This window comes from Misgurnus anguillicaudatus, chromosome 5 (assembly GCF_027580225.2).
Source record: "Misgurnus anguillicaudatus chromosome 5, ASM2758022v2, whole genome shotgun sequence".
NCBI lineage: Eukaryota > Metazoa > Chordata > Actinopteri > Cypriniformes > Cobitidae > Misgurnus > Misgurnus anguillicaudatus.
Window position 1 is genome coordinate 14,886,627 of NC_073341.2, and position 19,945 is coordinate 14,906,571.

A 19,945-nucleotide genomic window follows, 5' to 3' on the forward strand; every position below is an offset into this window, starting at 1 on the left:
TCAAAACTTTATCAGATCTGCTGAGGACAATGGCCTGTCTGTTATCAACACAATTAGTTATCAGCATCTGAGTGCTCAAGCAACTGTGTTATTACCGCAGTACGTAGAGAGCAGGGCAGACCAGAACAGATGGTAAGAGAGTATCATAGCAGTTGAAGGTTTATTCACAGGTGTATGTGTCTGAGTCAATGTTTGTGCGTATGTGTGAGGTAAAGTAAGAGAGAAAAAGTGAAACGCTCGAGAGACGGGGGGCACCGCTGTTGTAATAATGTTCGGGTGGGTGTATAATGCGAGTATACAAGCTGTTAATCTCTCCCGTGTAGATGTGTTTAAATGCGTTTATGCTTCATTAAGCATGCATTACCTGCTTCATTACTGCTGTGTTTCAGCCACTGCCGATGAGACTTACACATGTGTGTGTGTGTGGGTGTGTGTGTGTGTGTGGGTGTGTGTAAGTTCATCACTTTGACCCATGGACAGACATATCAAGTCTTCTTTTACGTTTAAAGGTTGTCCATATTGTAATGGCTTTCCCTCAAGGACTTTCTTCTACTGTGAAACACGTAAGGTGAAGTTCAGAAGACTCGAATAATGGAAAGTGAAGTGTTTGAGCCCCAAAGGGACACAATGAAGTGTCTTAAAAGTGATGTGCAACTTGCAATTATTCATAAGTCATAAGGCTGACAATTAAGTTGTAAATCATTGAAAATCTTGACATGCGTTCGTAGCTCTCCTAGGCTTCTTAAATCAATTTGCTGAGTAAAAGATCTGGTCGCAGTGGTTGGTTCATGCAGAACCAGCACATGTCTTAGGGACAATTTTTTAATACTCCTTTTGAGTTCTTTTTGAAACTTGAAAGCTTCAAGCGCAGCAGAGTCTTCACAGATTCACTTTGATGCACTCCGAAGTAAGATGTGGTTTTGGGATGAGGGAATGTTTCCATGAAATTATTTCAGATGACAGAAAGTATTAAAATTTTTGTTACACTGTTCTTTTAAAACCTTTAAAAACATACCTGTGAAGTATCTAAATTAAAATGAAAAAAGGCCAATAAAATAAATATGGATATGTGACCCTGTACAACAAAACCATTCATAAGGGTCAATTTTTCTAAAAATTTTTAGTTTATCTGAAAGTTGAATAAATTAAGCTTTTCCACCGAGATACAATCTGGAATCTGAGTGTGCGAAAAAAACTTTTAAATTTATGTTGTCAATGATCTTTGCTTATTATCCTAATTATTTTTGCCATAAAAGAAAAATTAATAATTTTGACCCAATATTGTTTGCTATTGCTACAAATATACCTGTGCTACTTTTGTGCAGTTTTGAGGTCCAGGGTGACATATGAGAAGGCTTAGGTAAGGATTTTGTCATTTTGTGATTGGTCATCAGTGTTGCGTGTAACAAGTAATTAGTTATTGTAATTTAATTACTTTTTTCTTGAAAAAGTAAAGTAAGGGATTACTCTTATTTTTCCAGTAATTTAATTACAGTTACTTCGGATGTAATTGAAGAAAATAATGTGTATGGACTGTAGAGCAGCTATAACACTGTAAAAAATTTCTATAGAAATTACAGTATTACTGCGTATTACTGGCAACTAGCTGCTTTAAGTTATTTACTGGCAACAGTTTGTTCAAAGTTAAATGAACATGAAACATTTTCAGTCTTTATCTTCTACAGTAAGTTACTGGCAACCAGCTCCATAAATACAGCAATTTTTTACGGTGTAATACAATAGTGAATTTAACATAAAAATTTAAAGTCTATGGTTAAAATGCATGTTTTTTATGTATTCTTCTCACTTTAAATATTTTGGTAAGTTAACAGGAATAATGGTAAAACTCTGTAGTTTAATATTACTATTGGTTGTTTTTAGTATTTGAAAAGCATATATAAAAGGGATAGTTCACCCAAAAATAAAAATTCTGTCATCATTTACTCACCCTCATGTTGTTACAAACCTGTATACATGTCTTTGTTCTGATGAACACAAAGGAAGACATTTTGAGAAATGTTTGTAACCAAACATTTTTGGGTGAACTATCCCTTTAATGCCTGATTCATTCTACACCCTTAATCCTACCCAATTCCTACCAATACTTAAACTTAACAACTACTTTACTAAGTATCAATAAGCAGTAATTAGGACTACATTGAGGCAAAAGAAGTTAATAGTGAGAATTGGACCTTAAAAAGTGGGACCAGAATAATTAATGTACTTCTATATTATTTATGCGAGCCATTTCAAGCCCATCATTGTATCATTTACTAAACAGGATTTAGAAAGTAATTAGTAATATGTAATTAAATAAATTATGCGCTCCAAACATTTCAAATTTTGCCATTAATTCTAGGTATTTTCAGTATTATTTTATGTAAGTTATATTTCAGCTGTTTGGGCTGAACTGGGATCCTTGATCATCAATATGTAGTACTTAGTCTGACACATACACTGTAAAAAGTAAGTTTTTTTTATTCAACTTGTGTTTTTAAGTGAAAATACTTTAAGGGAAAATTTTGAAAAAAAAACATTTTTAGGTGTTACCAACTAAAGTAGCCTATTTTTTTAAGTTGATCTAACTTTTGACTTTTTACAATGTATGTGTCAGATAAGTAATACATATTGGGGTGGTTTCCCGGACAGGGTTTAGATTAATCCAGGACTAGGCCTTAGTTATTTTGGGATATTTAAGAAGTTTTTAGAAAACATACCTTCTAAAAAACTATACTGGTATGCATCTTGAGACAAAACAATGGCACTGATATATGTGTAAATATGTCAGTGCAAGGTGTTTTGAAATTAAAGTAGCTGAAAAATGCATTTTAGTCTGAGACTAGGATAAGCCCTGTCCGGGAAACCACCCCATTGACTGTTAAGGATTTTAGTTCAGCTTGAATATAACTTAGTACATATAAAATACCAGGTCTTACCTTCTAATAATTTAGCAGACAGTCAGTGTAACAATTACTTTATTTTGTGTTCAATTAATATTTACTAAAGTGTTGATTTATGTGTCAGTGATTCGTGTGTCTGCATTATCATTGTCTTAATACTCTGGTGGTTTGATTAAAAAGCTAAATTTTGTTTGATTTTTGACAGACCGAACAATCTATTGTCATCCATGTTATTATCAGCTTGAACTTGTTTCATTATAGCATAGCTTACCTTCGTGATCTAAAATGTTTTAAAATAAGACATGAGAGGGACTGATGAAGACAATATAACTAAAATACAACTCCTATAGCTCTAGCATGGCAATAAATATGACAATGTCATGGGTTTGATTCCCAGTGAATATAACGAACAAATATAAAGGCTAAATGTGTAAGTTATTTTTATTTTTTGTATAAAAAATGTCTGCCAAATGTATAAAAGTTGAAATTAAGGGGTGATGTTTAAATATAGAATCACAAACAACTTGTATTATTATTCCCGGTTATTTAGCATCACTTTATATGAATCACGGAAAAGGAAAGCACAGAAAATAGTAATATTCTTTACTCCCTGCCCCACTGACATCGTGGGTGTTTGGATTTTTATAGCTTTTTTCCAGATTGAATTGTGGTTGTAATGTACCATTGTACGGCTCATTTTAAAAAAGCTTGAAATGTATTAAGATACAATGTTTTATATGGTAATGTGGACCTTGTGTGCTGAGGCGACAAAAATATTTTTAAATCATACTCTATTTTGTTCTCTCTTTAAAAAGTATTTTACAGATTGAACCTTTAAAGCATCCTAGATCCTAGATAAAGCAAAATCGTCTTTTGCATAATGCAAAGGTTACAGTTATAGCCCATAAGCTAAAGTCATATATAGCAACTGGGGTTGTTTGTGCCATTTAATGTCAGCCGCCAGACTGCTTTATGAAAATATAGCAATGAGTGCGTATACAAACAAAAACACTGCTTTTAAAACACAGACAAATTTGCATTGTGAAAAGTTCTTGATGTGTAATATATCCAATTTTATTTATTCTACTTCTTTCAATATATAAAATGTTTCCTAAGAGGGCAAATATATTTTATTTATAATTTGGGGGGGGGAAGAAAGGAATAACATCCAACATAACATGGAATGGAAACTATTTAATGATTAAAATTTTATCTTAAAGAAAAAGCAGATCTTTTAGGTTTTATTTAATTACATAATAATTGTCTTTTCTTGTAGTATGCTAAAAAATGTTTACACTACACTAGTGGTGTTGTTATGTGTTTGTAGGGAAAATTCTGATTAAAACCTTATTTTACTTAAAGGTTGTGTTTTCTTATGAAAATCTTGAAAAATTTCCTTTTTACACAAAAATGTGCATGAAAATGTACGTAACCTGGTGTAAATTTATGTAATTGTTTTGTAGGCCTATCAATTAATTAAGAGGAAGGTGACAAAAACACTTATTAAAATGACAAGAAGACCGAAGACAGCTGACTTTGAGACTGAGAGCTCAACAGAATATAACATTGAGTTTCACTTTACATTGAGCTTTAATTTTTGCACATCTACAGAGGCAAATCATTTGATGCTAGTTGTCTGTGGATTAACAGGTGGAAGTGCTAGTACATTTTCAAATGTTATGACTCCATAATGACTCCGTAAAACACTATGTAAAATATTATTAATTTTAAGATGTAAGCTAATGTCAGAGAAACTAAAACATACGTACCGCTTGGCAACTGTTGACAAGTAAAAGAATTTAGGGATTTTTGAGATAGCGACCCATAACGAAGTCGAAGTGTCAAGTTATTCTGCATATTTCCGGCATAATGGCGACATCTACAGGTTATAGATTAAAAGCATACATAACCATCCTAGAAGGCACCTGTCATCGATAACTAGAACTGTTGTCATGTGAAGGCTATATTAATAAGTTGCGTTAAATTTCTGTAAGTTTAAATTTGTCTCTTTGGTATAACTATTTAAAGAACCACTGCTCAAATACATTTAGTATTATTTTAAAATGTTGGTCATACTGTACTACTGCTGAAATCTATTTGTTGGCGTTAAACTTACATGATGATGCTGCATTACACCATTGAGAAAGTTTTGGAAGCTAACTACGAGTTATTAAACAACATGAAAATGTCTTCAATGAATGTCGCAGTAATAAATAAATATTATCACTTTAACCAATAATGTCATTATTTAGATGCCGCCTTCTTGTTTATCGCAAACAAAATCATTCGAATGTATTCATGTGTAATATATTACGATAATGAATTTAAAGTATAAATAACTAGTGTAAATATCTGACATCCTTTTGAACGATGTGTATATTGAAATGTTATCGTCAAACAGAGCTACCATCAAAAACAACATATAATAAAAAAAATTGTCTAAAAAATATGCGTTGAATTATTTAATTCCAGATAAAATGAATAAAGTATTTTTATTACATTTACATATATTTATTTTTTATTTGCTGTACCTCACGTGGTAAATCTGCAGGACTTTTGTGTTAAGTTTTTTTCCAAAGGAAATACGTCAGCGAAGGTCGTTGCACAAACTCTGCTTATTATGATAGGCGTGTTCGATTTCATGCAGCTCTGCGCAAACTGATCGACGTATGACATCAGTACCGCGAGACCAAATCGAAAGCACAGCTTTTATATTGCTATCGCGGTATTTTGATGTCATAGGTGTGCGCTGCACGAAGTTGAGCTACCCTGATGACAGCGGCACATCGTACGGTCGGTGGGGAGTTCACATTAGTAAGGAACTACAATTTCACTCAATACGGCGGACTTTATTCTTACATTTTTAATGTTAAAAAGATTCGAAGAGTCGTTATTATAAATCTGTTATTTTTTATATTTTCTTAAACGGATTGAAACGATAAGACGGAAGACTCTAGAACAGCCGGGTCGCTCTATCACTCTCATCAGTTTAACCGGATTCAAACATGAGGAGTTTGCCGTATTTCTGTCGAGGAAAGGTTATCCGTGGGTTTGGACGCGGAAGCAAGGATCTGGGCATCCCGACAGGTGAAACTAATTCCTGTGTTTTATCATTTTAAACCAATTTGTTAGTACTTAATTTTATATTTTAATAATTAATTGTTAACGCTGACAGCTCAGGTTCTTTTAGTGATCTTTTGATGAATCATTGTGAATCTGCGTTTGCTTATATAACGAACTCGTTGTCTTTTTAAAGAGAACATACAGAGCCTGTATTCATATTTCTGCTAAAAACTATAGAAACTATTACAGTAATTTAACTGGGTATAATGGTTTTAATGGAAACTATAATTGTATCTACTCTTAATGTTTTGGGCTCTGTTAATAATAGGGTGTTATCTGGTGGATGGAAACCGAAAGAAACATTAATAATTCCTGGCTTCTGTAATAAGACCCAAAACACACTACATGGTATTATGCAATGGTTGCAACAGCTGCTGGGTCATACAGTAGTAGTACTTGTAATGGAAACACTTAAAAGCGTTTTGAATGAATTCTGATCTGATTGATGTAAAGTTGTCTTTTCATTTCAGCCAACTTCCCAGAGTCGGTGGTGGACAGTCTCCCTGCTGACATCAGCACCGGTATCTACTATGGGTGGGCACGCGTGAATAACGGAGACATTCACAAGATGGTCATGAGCATCGGCTGGAATCCTTACTACAAAAACACTAAGAAATCAATGGTACGTCAATCTCACTCACTACTGTTAACACTGTTACTGGATTTTGGTAACAGAGTTTGATAGTAACAAAACGGACCATTCGGACAACAGGAAATCGTGATTTTTATAAAATCGTACGAAAATGTACATATTTATATTAGTAAGTAGGGCTGGGATAATTAATAGTACAAATTTCGTGCGCATTTTCTACTAGAATTAGTTTTTTAATGAATTACGGTAAAATGCAGCCACATCCAAAAGCCAGAGGGCGCTCTCGTGTAGAAACTCCATTGGTGGCGCATAAGTACCACCATTACAAACCATATGCTGCGTCCGAAACCGCCTACTTCCATAGTATTCCAAAAACAGTATGCGAAAAGTACCCGGATGACCTACTACTTCCGGCTAGATTTTGCAGCGTGCATACGATGGACACTTCACTATCCCATGATGCCCCGGGAGCGGAGTTATGCAACGAAGATGAAGAGGTGTAAGCGGATATGCGTAGATATGTACACTAGATGTCGCCTTGGCCCGGATGCGTCAAATAGAGCCGCCATCTTGAAACAGGAGAACCCCGCATCAGCGTCATTGTAGGCAGTGGTGTAATGGAAGTAAAATCACCATAATTCATCATGAATGCGATTTTCTTGGTTTTCTTTTGGTTCGTTTCAACAGTCCGACATGTATTTAGCATTGAGTCCAGAAAAAAAGTAAAGTTTTGATATTATAAAAATCGACCTTTTCTAACTATAATGCATAGCCCTAACATCCATACGCAGCACAAAAGTCCGGCATCGTCCATGAATTCGAAGTACAGGCGGAGATAGCAGCGTTACCTAGCTACTTCCTATGACAAGACCACTGTTCCAAGATGGCGGCGTTTTTGACGTATGCTTAGAACCCCAAGGCGACATCTAATGTACATATCTATGGCGGCGATGCAGCTGTTTTCACGCTGGTATGACATGACGTGATTACGACGTATGTCACGTGACGTATCAACATGGTGGATGTAGTACTTTCGAATCGCATTCATACTACCAGGATTCATACTATACGGTACGTTCTGTTTTAAAGGTCAGTAAGTAGGTACTTCGTCTCATTCAGTACGTACTGTACAGTATGCGGTTTCGGACACAGCCATAGACTGTAAAAAAGATGGACGACGTGATACCGCTTCCTTCCATTGTAATGAACCGAAATTAAAATGTACGACGATGGGCGCTTACATTTTACGCAAAAACGTCAGTTTGGAGCCAGGGTATGCGAAAAAGGAATTGTCTGTGAAGTTTGGAGATGGAACCGTAGTATCAAACTTCAGCCCAAACTCTCGCACCCCTAATTCAAGCACGACCCTTGAATGTCTCATTTCACTGGCTTGCTAAAATAGGGGTAAGATAAATAAAAATACAACTATATATAAAATATATATATATATATATAATTAAAACTAGGGCTGTCAAAAGATTAATCGCGATTAATCACATACAAAATAAAAGTTTGTGTTTGCATAATATATGTGTGTGTGTACTGGATGTATGTATTATGTAGATATTAATACACACATACATGTATGAATTTAAGAAAATTGTTATTTAGGTATATTTTTTAACTTATATATATATATACACACACACACACACACACACACACAATGCACACACATAAATTATGAAAAAAAATATTTTGTATGCGATTAATCGCAATTAATTTTAACAGCCCTAATTAAAACAGTACGGCTATTTTTTTATTAAAAACGTATCTATAACAATGTGTTGGACCGCAAAATTAACCATCTTTAGTTCATGCAGTCTGTTTTACTAATGTTAGCTGTGTTATCTTAGCTAATTACATTTATTAATTAATTATTATAAAGCCCACTGTGAAATGACACAGAAATATTCATAACTATTTTAGATATAAATAACTATATCTTTCCCTCAAAGCTCTGACAGTCCGCTCAGAGAAGCTGTTAATCACAAATGTCAATCAATATCAAATTACGAGATGAAATGAAACGTATCACAAAATTAACAATTGAACGCATATCAGCGTGATAACAACTACCTTAAAGGACCAAAAGCATCTTTCGGAAAATTTTATTGGAGGTGTAATAAATTGTTTAATTTGACCCGTTCCCGTTCATTTGAGTCCCGTTCGTTTGCATGGAGAGAGCGGCGTTTATAACTTGTAGTGCAGCCAACCACCAGGGGGCGATCAAAGAGCCATCAGCTTCACTTTTCAGGACATATGAAGCACACCTGTTACAATACGCTATTCCAGGAAATGTCTTTAAGCATATTTACATCGCCGTTCTTTGAATTGTTTCAGGTATTTTCATAATAATAGAGAATATTTTGAATGATTGCGTTGCTTTTTTAAATTCACATTATAAACGACTCGAACTCATAATAATTTTAGATTGATGAGGATTTCCTACTGATCAAAGAGCCGTGTGAACACAGAATTGAAGCTTTGGGATTCAGATCCGATTTCAGACAGATATTTTTAATGGGAAACGCGATACATTGTCTTAGCCCTACGAATTAGCCACCAATTCCCTGAAATGCAAATTTGTTTTGAATTGCCATGAGATTGTGACATTGTGTTGAGTCCTCTCAATGAGTCATAACATGTCTGTGTTTTTTTTGTGTGGTAGGAAACGCATGTGATTCACAATTTTAAGGAAGACTTCTACGGCCAGATATTGAGCGTAGCTATGGTCGGCTATATTCGTCCTGAGAAAGGATTTCAATCACTTGGTAACTACTCTCTTCAACTCATTCCCACCCAAATAGACCTTTTTCACACAAGATAAACCATTAATACGTCCTTGTGCCAACTGGGACACTGTTCCGTTAATCCCAAGTTTTGTCTGCCTTACAGATGAGTTGATATCAGCGATTCAAAGTGACATTGAGGAGGCGAAGAGAAAGCTGGATCTGCCCGAGCACTTAAAACTGAAGGAGGACAACTTCTTTAAAACGTCAATATCTACAACGCCGAATCAGATCATGAATGGCCACAGACTGTAACACTACCCACAATCCCCTTTCCTATTTAAAGCCAGTTACTACATATGCAGGATGTTATTTTTGTATTTAAAAAAATCCCTGTTATCTTGAAGTGACCATTTCTCATAGTTTCATTGTGATGTAGAAAGAAGGATGTGTTTTCATGTACAGTGCTCACATGAAATGTCTCATTTGGAAGTCGAATCCATCACGTTACACATGAACTGGAAAGGAATCTCCCCTTCACAGTTCTCAATGTTTACCAGAGACCTTTTGCATTGATACAACATGAAGGTCAGGAAGGGTTTTTTCCTTTGTCAAACCACAAAATTGGCAGATTTTCCTCTGTAAACCAATCATTTTGTCTGTATCTTCAACTTGATTTTGGGAAGGACCCTGCAAGGGATTAAAATGGCTCACTTGAACAGTAGTAAAAATTAAAATTCCTCATTGACACGAAACAAATGGTTTTTATATGGTTCTCAGAGAACCGTACCCAGAGGTGGAAGTCCAAGCTTGAGATAAAAAGAGCTGAAGGCCAGTTTGTCGCCTAGTATGAATGCACAACTGGTCACAGAGATTTAAGTCTGGCTGTACATAATTATTGAATTGAATTTTACGGATCTTTTTAATATTTAAGAGTGTGTACAGATAGCGAACATATTATGCTACTATGAAGTATGTGTGGTAAACCCTCACTTATAGTGACTTCTGTCTTGTTTTCCAATGTATGCTGGTTAAACATTTTTTAAAGTGACTCAGCAGATAGTACTCTGGTTAGCTGGTTGGAAGTTCAGGTTACTAGTTTCTATACACTATCAGAAAATTATCAAATAATGGTCCCAAGCTGTCACTGGGGCGGTACCCTTTTTAAAAGTACAACTTTGCAGCTAAATAGATAATATTAGTACATATTAGGACTTGAAAGGTACATAATGATATGAAATGTAAACATATTTGTACCTTAAGGGTACATAGTATGGTGTTTTTAAAGGTTACTGCCCTAGTAAGAGCTTTGGTCCATTTTTTGACCTTTTATCTGACAGTGTTGAACGTTTGCTGCTGGTTTACTGTCAGCCTATAGCACTTATTTGTGAAACATTGCTTCTACAATGCTTGGTACATTTCGAATAGTTGTGTTTTATGTCAGGGCAGTGCCTTAAACATGTCAAATCATAATAGTTTAAACATAAAGGGCAAAACCAGACATTTCATCCAGCTTGATTTTGTAAGAATTAAAGAGCGTTGTTAATGTTGTCTGTAAAACAATCTGTAATCAAAGTAGAGCAATTTATTCTTGATGCCGCATATATTAGATTATTTCTGGTTCTATAATAATAAAATGTGCATTAGAAATAAAAACTTGTCATTTATTACTTGCCTCACACTTTTACTTTATTGGTGGCGATTAAAGTCTGTATGAAGTCATTTCAAAGAATTGTTTTTAAACACATAAATGTTAGACTTGTATTGCTAAAGGCTGAATTATGAAGTTACATTCTTAAACAGTTTCTGTGTTATTTGGGCAGACAGTCATGAGCATTCATTTAGGTTGTATTCTGCCTGCATTCAAAAGCTTAGGCAGCTGACTTGTTGCCTCGTGATGCAATGACTTCGGAGGCATGAAGGCAGCTCTGGGAAACGCATTCGGACAGCCTTCATAGGCAGCGTAATGAAAGTCTGTTTGAAAAATAAATAGAGAGCGCCTTTGTGATAATTAATCCCATATTTGAAAACTTCAATACTAATTTCTTGCTAGAAATACAATTAAAAGGTGTAAATTTTATGCCATTTTATTCAAACTCAACCAGGCTTGACCAACCACATTCCCCGGCTACACACGGCATAAAATTGTGGGACATGGGGGGTGGTGATAGCGTGTGGATAAGACACACGCCTTTGGTGTGAGAGACCCGGGTTCGAGTTCACTGTGACACACCATTGTGTCCCTGAGCAAGACACTTTTAACCCCTAGTTGCTCCAGAGGCGTGCGATACGGTGGCCCTGAAGTGCAAACCACAACAACAAATTACTCAACAACAAATTAAGAAACAACAAAAAATTAAAAAAACACTACAACAAACTAAAAAACACCACAACAAATTAAAAAACACTACAGCAAATAAAAAAACACTACAGCAAATTAAAAAAACACTAAAGCAAATTAAAAAACACTACAACAAATTAAAAAACAACAACAAATTAAAAAAACACTACAGCAAATTAAAAACCAGTACAGCAAGTTAAAAAAACACTACAGCAAATTAAAAAACACAACTTAAAATTAAAAAACACAACAAAATAAAAAGCCATAACAAAATAAAAAACACAACAGCAAGTAAAAAAACACTACAACAAAATAAAAAACACTACAACAAATTAAAAAACACAACTACAAATTAAAAAACACAACAATAAATTAAAAACACAACTACAAATTAAAAAACACAACTACATTAACCTACCGGAAGAGGTAGGTACCAGTGGGCAACATGAGACATTGCTGATTTGACGACACTGCAGTTTGGCTTTTTGTTGTAGTGTTTTTTAATTTGTAGTTGTGTTTTTAATTTGTTGTAGTGTTTTTTAATTTGTAGTTGTGTTTTTTAATTTGCTGTAGTGTTTTTTTAACTTGCTGTTGTGTTTTTTTATTTTGTATTTGTTTTTTATTTTGTTGTAGTTTTTTTATTTGCTGTTGTGGTTTTTAATTTGTTGCAGTGTTTTTTTTTAATTTGTTGTGGTGTTTTTTAATTCGTTGTTGTTGTTTAGTAATTTGTTGTTGTGGTTTGCACTTCAGGGCCACCGTAGTGCGACCTCTGGCATATATAGCAATTGTAAGTCGCTTTGGATAAAAGCGTCAGCTAAATGAATAAATAAATATGAAGGATGAAGATAAATATGAAGATTATGAATGTATCTCAGGAGACAGGAAGCAAAGCAAGCATTGGATTCAGAGGTGCCTTGATGCCTTAGGCCGTTTCTTAATCCGAAGGGTGCAGCCTTCGGAGGTCGCATTTGCAGGCTGCATACGTCATCAAGACCATCGTCTTTCAGAATTAAAGCAACACTAAAGAGTTTTTTTACCTAAAATAACATTTCTAAAAAAGTTTCAGTCGTTCATCCACTAGAAACAGGGTGGACGGCACTTTCACATTCGCTTTGCAGCCCTCTATCAGCCAAAACCGCACCAAAGAAGTTTCCAACCGTCGGGTCGCGGTCCTGTAGTTCGAGTGAAAACTACAAAAACTTGCTTTACGGCAGACCTACAATCCAATCAGAGTCAGCTATGCTGCAGTATTTACGACAGTGGTAATGAACAATTCCGCTTCCAACCTGTTGGGGGAGCAAAGAGCAAAAACTCTTTAGTGTTGCTTTAACAATTATAAAGTTGACTATTATTCTTATTTAATCGTAAATTGTTGTAATATGCTTGACTTGCGAATGGAATGCTCAGTTAACTTAATTAAACAAGGCTTGATGACGTATGCAGCCTGCATATGCAACCTCGGGAGGCTGCAGCCTTCGGATTGAGAAACGGCTGCCTCCGAAGCTGAGTCCGTAGAGTGTCCCATCTGTCATTTTTACGCTCCCAAGTGTGCTCATCAGCGCCCCCTTTGCACCCTCGATGCGGTCTTCGGTGAAGCCCGCACTGCTGCAGGCTTCAAGCACAAACCAAACCTGGGGCCTCATTTATAAAGCATGCGTACGCACAGATTTGATCGTAAAGTGTGAGTACGGATTTTTGATAAATGATCGTAAGATCAAATGTAGGACGGTTTCTACGCAGCATTTTATAAATGAGGCCCCATAAGTCCTTGTGATGGAAGGGAGGAGTGATGGGCAACTTCTCTTCCTATTTCCGGAGTGACGCTCGAGTCTGTCCCAAGATACGATGCGCCCTCGTGGACTAAGCAGATCTTATTTTTTCTCTTCAGATAAAAGTTGAAATTTTGTTTGTCATAGTACCTACACAACTTTTTAGTTCTCATTACCGAAACACGAGTTTGTAAATGCATATATTTAATCATGCTACGGTAATGATAATTTTTTATAATGATAATCTAAAAAATGTAAATAATTCTATAGGAAATATTTTTTAAATCCTCTAAAAAAATGGTTATAGTAAGTTCAGACCCTAATCTTATGTTCAAAAAAATTGTCTTCAAGGGCTTTTTAAACAAATCTGATGCTGAACACTTAGTCTGGATTTCGTGAGAATCACCCGACTCTAGGCTGAAGTCTCATAATCTGATCTTTGACATGATCTTACTCAATCAATATTAAAGATATACTGTACTTTACATTATGTAGGAGGATTTTCTGTAAAAACAATAAATCACAAATAAAAACTTTAGCTGTGTTTTCACAGATTGAGTGACATATAAATGCTGATGACATTGAAACATTTACATTTTCTCTACATATCAAGACTGTATTCACACATACAAGAATATCTCATTTTACATGGAAATACATCAGCAGTAAAATGCGCGAACTGCATTTCATGTTGACTCTAAAGTTTGTGGTTAATAAAATTAATTGTATTCCTCATGTCACAATTCATTAAATTCATTTGTAATAAATAAGACAAAGATATACGCACAAAGAAAATAAACATGCCTTCCGCGCAATTACGTTTTATTTAAATGTGTACATCTCATCTTCATACTCATACTCCGCCTCCTCTTCTGGCTCGTCTTCCTCCAACATGCTGTATTTGAATTTCCGATACACGATCCCATCCCTTCCCATGTAAACAATATCATCTTCCTCATCCTCATCTTCCTCTTGATCTTGATCTTTATCACAGTACTCGGGGTGTATGCTGTCTTTGAGGGACGCGGAAGTAAAGGGACCATCAGGGATTTTGGCGTAGCCGTTTGTTTTGAGGACGGGTTTTGAGGTGATCCTCCGTCGAAAATGCAGGAAATAAAACATGGCAAACCACAAGCTCACCAGCACAAATATAACTGTGAAAACAACAAGGCCAGGACGAACTGAAGGCAGTGGCTCTTTGCTGAAAAAGTCGTGGTTTAGTCCCACAATGCATTCATCTGTGAAAAGATAGGTTAGAGGTCAAATTTAGGGACCACATGTATATACAACTACAGTAAATATTCAATTTTTATTTTTATTCAGACTTTTTTTAAATAAATTTCCTGTATATTTTTGTAATCATAGATGCATTTTTTATAAGTCAGAGTCAGAATTATTGTCAGCTTCTGTAATGGACAGCTGTGTTAATTTCACTCAAAGTTATATAAACACAATCTATAAAGACAGAATTTAAGGGTTGTACCGTCTAGTTCATCGCACACACAGCATTCCCAGGGAAACCTTGAATGTCTAAATGTGTTTTCTCCACAGCAAGAAAGACAGCGCCCGTCCTCTGTGAGGCGCTGTAGAGCTGGGCACCGGGTGCAGTTGTAGGGCCCGGGGCCCTTACATTCAGTACAGGATTGGTCACAAGCTACACATGTGTCATTCTGTGATGAACACAATGAGTGTTATAAAGCATGTTTTGTATAGTGTATGATTCAAGCTAACTAAGCACAACAGCTGCTGTGAAAGTCAGATTTAAATGACTAAAAATGTCAAAAAACATGCATAAGTTCTGAAATTTAATTTGGGACCAAACTAAAACTTCACAATAAAGGTAAATAACAACATCAAAGCCCTGATAAGTTCATTACGTGTAGGTAGGCATTACCGTTAAATATTGTCCACTTAGACATCGAGATGTGCAGATTCCAGCAAACATTTCGTAACCTTCATAACATGATGTACAGAAGACGGCTCCTGAATCTGTTTACACATCCAACACAAAACACCATGCATGTACTGTTATATAATGACATCTGAACATATCTTCACTTTAGTTGTATGTGTAATACAAAAGTTTAAAGGAATAGTCTACTCATTTTCAATAATAAAATATGTTATTACCTTAACTAAGAATTGTTGATACATCCCTCTATCATCTGTGTGCGTGCACGTAAGCGCTGGAGCGCGCTGCGACACTTTGATAGCATTTAGCTTAGCCCCATTCATTCAATGGTACCATTTAGAGATAAAGTTAGAAGTGACCAAACACATCAACGTTTTTCCTATTTAAGACGAGTAGTTATACGAGCAAGTTTGGTGGTACAAAATAAAACGTAGCGCTTTTCTGGGCGGATTTGGGAGAGGAACTGTGTTTTGTGGCGTGGTGGCGCTTTTGGGAGTACTTCGACTCGCCTGAAAAGTCTGCTCCCCTTCTCACTCTTATAATGGGAGAGGAAGGGTGTTACTGCGCCGAGTCGAAGTACTCCCAGAAGTGCTATTACGCCATAAAATATAGTTCCTCTTTTGAATCCGCTTAGACAAGCGCTGCGTTTTATTTTGTGCCACCAAACTTGCTCGTGTGACTGCTCGTCTTGGATGGGAAGGGCGTTGATGTGTTTGGTCACTTCTAGCTTTGTCTCTAAATGGTACCATTGAATGAATGGGGCTAAGCTAAATGCTATCGAAGCGTCGCAGCGCGCTCCAGCGCTTACGTGCACGCACACAGATGATAGAGGGATGTATCAACAATTCTTAGTTAAGGTAATAACATATTTTAATATTGAAAATGAGTAGACTATTCCTTTAAGATATTGTTATATAAAATATAGGTCTTGTAGATCAGTGGTTTTCAAACTGGGGGCCGCGAGATGGTGCCAGGGGGCCCCAGTTTTATGACATTTTATGAAATACATTAATTTATCATGAATTCTGTGTAATTAAACCTAAAAAAAAATAAGGCTACTAACCAAAAGCACTACTTTTTTGTATAATATAATTTTTTTTATTAAAATGTTGAGTTTTAGAACAGTTTTTTCTAAAAAATATATTTTCAAACATAATTTTAAATATATTTCAAAATATACAAAAAATATACAATTAAAAATATATTTTGAAATATGTTTACAACCTTTTTAAAATATTGGCATTGGAAGAAAAACTTGTTATCTGTAAACATAACAGGTTTCGAAAAGGTTCAAATTAAGTGTATATTCATCCGAAAAATATACTTTTTTAAATTGTATATTTTGGCCAAGAAAAAATCTATTTTTTGCTGGATGGGTTAAATTAGAAATGTATTTGTTAAATATATTGTCAAATTAAAAAATATATTTAAAAAAATATATATATAATATATACTTAAAACATATTTTTGGCTACAGAAATATATATTTTTTGCCGTATGTTTATCATACCGTATATTGTTTCATTACAAGGGTTTTACATACAAACATCACTGCAAAACAATGAAAACAAACGTTGGGTCTTTGCATGTGACTCTTACCACTGCATGTTTTACAGGTAGGGTGGCAATGTGTGCACTTTCTGTCAGTGTCAGGGAAGTAATGTGATGGGCATGTATGCAGACAGAGTCCAGATGTTGTCATAAGGAAGTATCCATCTCTACAGCTGAGACAGAAACCACTGCTTTCAGAACAGTGCTCACACGTATGATCACACGCTTGACAAGCTCCACTGCTGCTGTTTACAAAGTAACTGAGAAAGAAAAATATATAGATATGTGGGTAATATATAGCATATATGTATTTGTATGTTATAGAGCGCAAGATGTTGTTGTTGTTATGTCACACAATGCACAATATTTTTATAATAAATAAAGTGAATCTGGAACAGTGGATGATATGGCCCGAACACATTAAAAGGGACATTTCATGAAAATCTGACTTTTTCAGCTCATTCACATTTAAACTCCCAAAATGGCACATTTTTGCTCACACCTACAAAGTGGCAATTTTAACATGTTATAATAAATTATCTGTTGGGTTATTTTGAGCTAAAACTTCACATGCGTACTCTGGGGACACCAAAGATTTATTTGACATCTTAAAAAAGCCTTGTGAAATGTCCCCTTTAATAATGAAAACAGAAGGAGTTTTGATCACATTTGATCACTGTTAATATCTGATTGCATCACATTTAGTGTCTTTATTGTTCATTATTAAACTGTACAAGCTTCCTTTTACATTTTAGTCTATTACAAGCTGTCATGTGATTGATGTTATTAAAGTCTTAAAGGGACAGTACCCCCCCAAAAAATGAATATTCTGTCATGATTTACTCACCCTTATGTTGTTACAAACCTGTATAAATTTCTTTGTTTTGATGAACACACATGAAGATAGTTTGAGATATTGTAACCAAACCATTTCTGAGCCCCATTCACTTCCATAGTATTGTTTTTCCTACTATGGAAGCGAATGGGTATCTTCTTTTGTGTTCAACAGAATAAAGAAACTCATACAGGTTTACAACAACACGAGGATGAGAAAATGATAACAGAATTTTCAGTTAAGGGTGAAGTATCCCTTTAAGTACAAAATTAGTGAATGAAAGAGGTACATTTACTAAGTATACTTAAAGTGTATGTTAGTGCACTTATTCACCTGGGTGCCAAATAAAGAAATGCATTTACATATTTCTTGTGTTCAGAAATTAAAATGGAAAATATTCTATAAATGTAACAAATTATAAAAGAAAAAATTATATCATTAGTCATGAAAAAAGTACCAAAAAAGTAGACCAATTACTTGCTAAATATAATAAGGTTTCTGCAAGACTTGAATTATAATGAATTATCATTGTGATATACCTATTTATTGGCCAATTTAAACAATTTATACATATAACAGATATTAACAAATATTATTTTATTAATTATTCTTGTATTTGGATTCTTATGTATAATGCACAGCTTTGGAAAGCTAGATATTTTGTTTATAATGATTTCTTTTAGTATTAAAGGGATAGTTCACCCAAAATGAAAATTCTGTCATCATTTACTCACTTTTGTGTTGTTACAAACCTGTATACATTTATTTGTTTTGATAAACACGAATGAAGATATTTTAAGGAATCGTCGTAATCAAACTATTGGAAAACTATAGGAAAAAAGAGTACTGTGGAAGTGAATGGGGCCCACAAACTGTTTGTACAATACGAACACTCTTCAAAATATCTTCACTCGTGTTCATCAGAACAAAGAAATGTATACAGGTTTGTAACAACATGAAAGTGAGTAAATAATGACAGAATTTTCATTTTTGGGTGAACTAACCCCTTTAACCCCTTAAAATGCCAGTGTACAGTGGGAGGGACACTGCATTGTTAAATATAAAACTTCATTAAATACAACAAATCAAAAACAAAAAGCTAAACACGTCATATATCTTTGGAAAGCTTCTTGTGATTCGAATGATGCAAACCGTTTTAACATACAATCAACACAGCAGGTACAATATGTGTTCGTTTTTTTTTAGCATTTTTAGGAATGCTAAGAAGAGACTGAGACATAAGGAGCATTATGGTACTTGTAGCTGGTCATGTCAAAAAGTGTTTGGCCTTCTAGAAGTCTTTAATCCCAAAACAATCCTGAAACTAAAACAATGAAAAAACTCAAGGCCTAAAATGGTCCTGACTCTTGTGTCAACCGATGTTGCTTTTGATGCATATGCTGCCCTCTAGAGGTGAAGAAGGATTAATGCTTTTACAGAATCTAACAAATATAAATCTTTAGAAACAACCCTAATACACAAACCGCAAATGCATAAGATTTAAATTTGTATTAAAAAAATTAACCAACTTTTAAGCCATCTTTACAAAATAAAAAATATAATAAAGATGAACTGTGATACCTATTCGGACAGGTGGAAACGCAGCTGTGTCCGTGCAGGAACAGGTCTGGTTTACATGTAAGACACTCATTACTGTGATGACCACTACATGATGCACAGTTCTTATGACATGAGACACACTCCTGCCTCTTCTCATCACCATGGTAACCACCAGGACACGTGGAGACACACGTCTGATCTGACACGCGCAAACACAAATGATATTATTTAATGTTTATATAATATTTATATGTAATACTAACAGTCTATTGGTACTGTACATTTGTTTGTGAAAACTATAAAATGTTTACAACCTTGAGATGATGTTATAATAACAGATAGGTTAAATGTTTGTATCATCATGTTAACTGATGCTGGTTCTTACTTAACAGGAAGTGTTTGGGGTTGCAGGTGATGCATTGCTCTTTGCCTGCACCAGAACAGTGGAGGCAGGTGGGGTGGCACGGCCGGCACTTCCCGTTCTTATCCGTATATGTTTGTGGACGGCAGTCGCTGAAAAACACACAGTGACCGTTAACATCTTTCCTCATGTCAGTCCTGCAGGTCAGGCACGAGGACGGACCGGGCCCAGAACACGTCAGGCAGGACCTGTCACAGTCTAAAATGAAC

General features: G+C 35.1%; 2 protein-coding genes across 2 annotated transcripts in view; one reads left to right on the forward strand and one right to left on the reverse strand.

Moving 5' to 3' along the window:
* Positions 1–5,607: 5,607 nt before the first annotated feature.
* On the forward strand, positions 5,608–11,003 carry rfk (riboflavin kinase). Its single transcript, XM_055168195.2, has 5 exons — positions 5,608–5,714; positions 5,844–5,987; positions 6,494–6,645; positions 9,287–9,389; positions 9,514–11,003. The coding sequence occupies exons 2-5, from the start codon at positions 5,906–5,908 to the stop codon at positions 9,660–9,662; spliced, it is 486 nt and encodes a 161-aa protein (XP_055024170.1). The 5' UTR covers positions 5,608–5,714; positions 5,844–5,905; the 3' UTR covers positions 9,663–11,003.
* Positions 11,004–13,705: 2,702 nt separating this feature from the next.
* Positions 13,706–19,945, reverse strand: part of pcsk5b (proprotein convertase subtilisin/kexin type 5b) — a 71,979-nt gene continuing 65,739 nt past the window's right edge. Inside the window, exons 32-37 of the mRNA XM_073867602.1 lie at positions 19,701–19,934; positions 19,337–19,514; positions 16,969–17,180; positions 15,352–15,446; positions 14,941–15,127; positions 13,706–14,695 (exon numbers count right to left, since the gene is read on the reverse strand). Of these exons, the coding sequence (XP_073723703.1) occupies positions 14,280–14,695; positions 14,941–15,127; positions 15,352–15,446; positions 16,969–17,180; positions 19,337–19,514; positions 19,701–19,934 (1,322 nt within the window). The 3' untranslated portion in view covers positions 13,706–14,279. The remainder of the gene's footprint in view (positions 14,696–14,940; positions 15,128–15,351; positions 15,447–16,968; positions 17,181–19,336; positions 19,515–19,700; positions 19,935–19,945) is intronic.

What these genes read in the sequence shown, in the direction of transcription:
- rfk (XM_055168195.2), top strand. Translation starts at nt 5,906, where the DNA reads ATGAGGAGTTTGCCGTATTTCTGTCGAGGAAAGGTTATCCGTGGGTTT. An exon ending in GGATCTGGGCATCCCGACAG is followed by an intron (nt 5,988 to 6,493) that starts GTGAAACTAATT and finishes TTTTCATTTCAG; the next exon opens with CCAACTTCCCAGAGTCGGTG. An exon ending in GAAAGGATTTCAATCACTTG is followed by an intron (nt 9,390 to 9,513) that starts GTAACTACTCTC and finishes TCTGCCTTACAG; the next exon opens with ATGAGTTGATATCAGCGATT.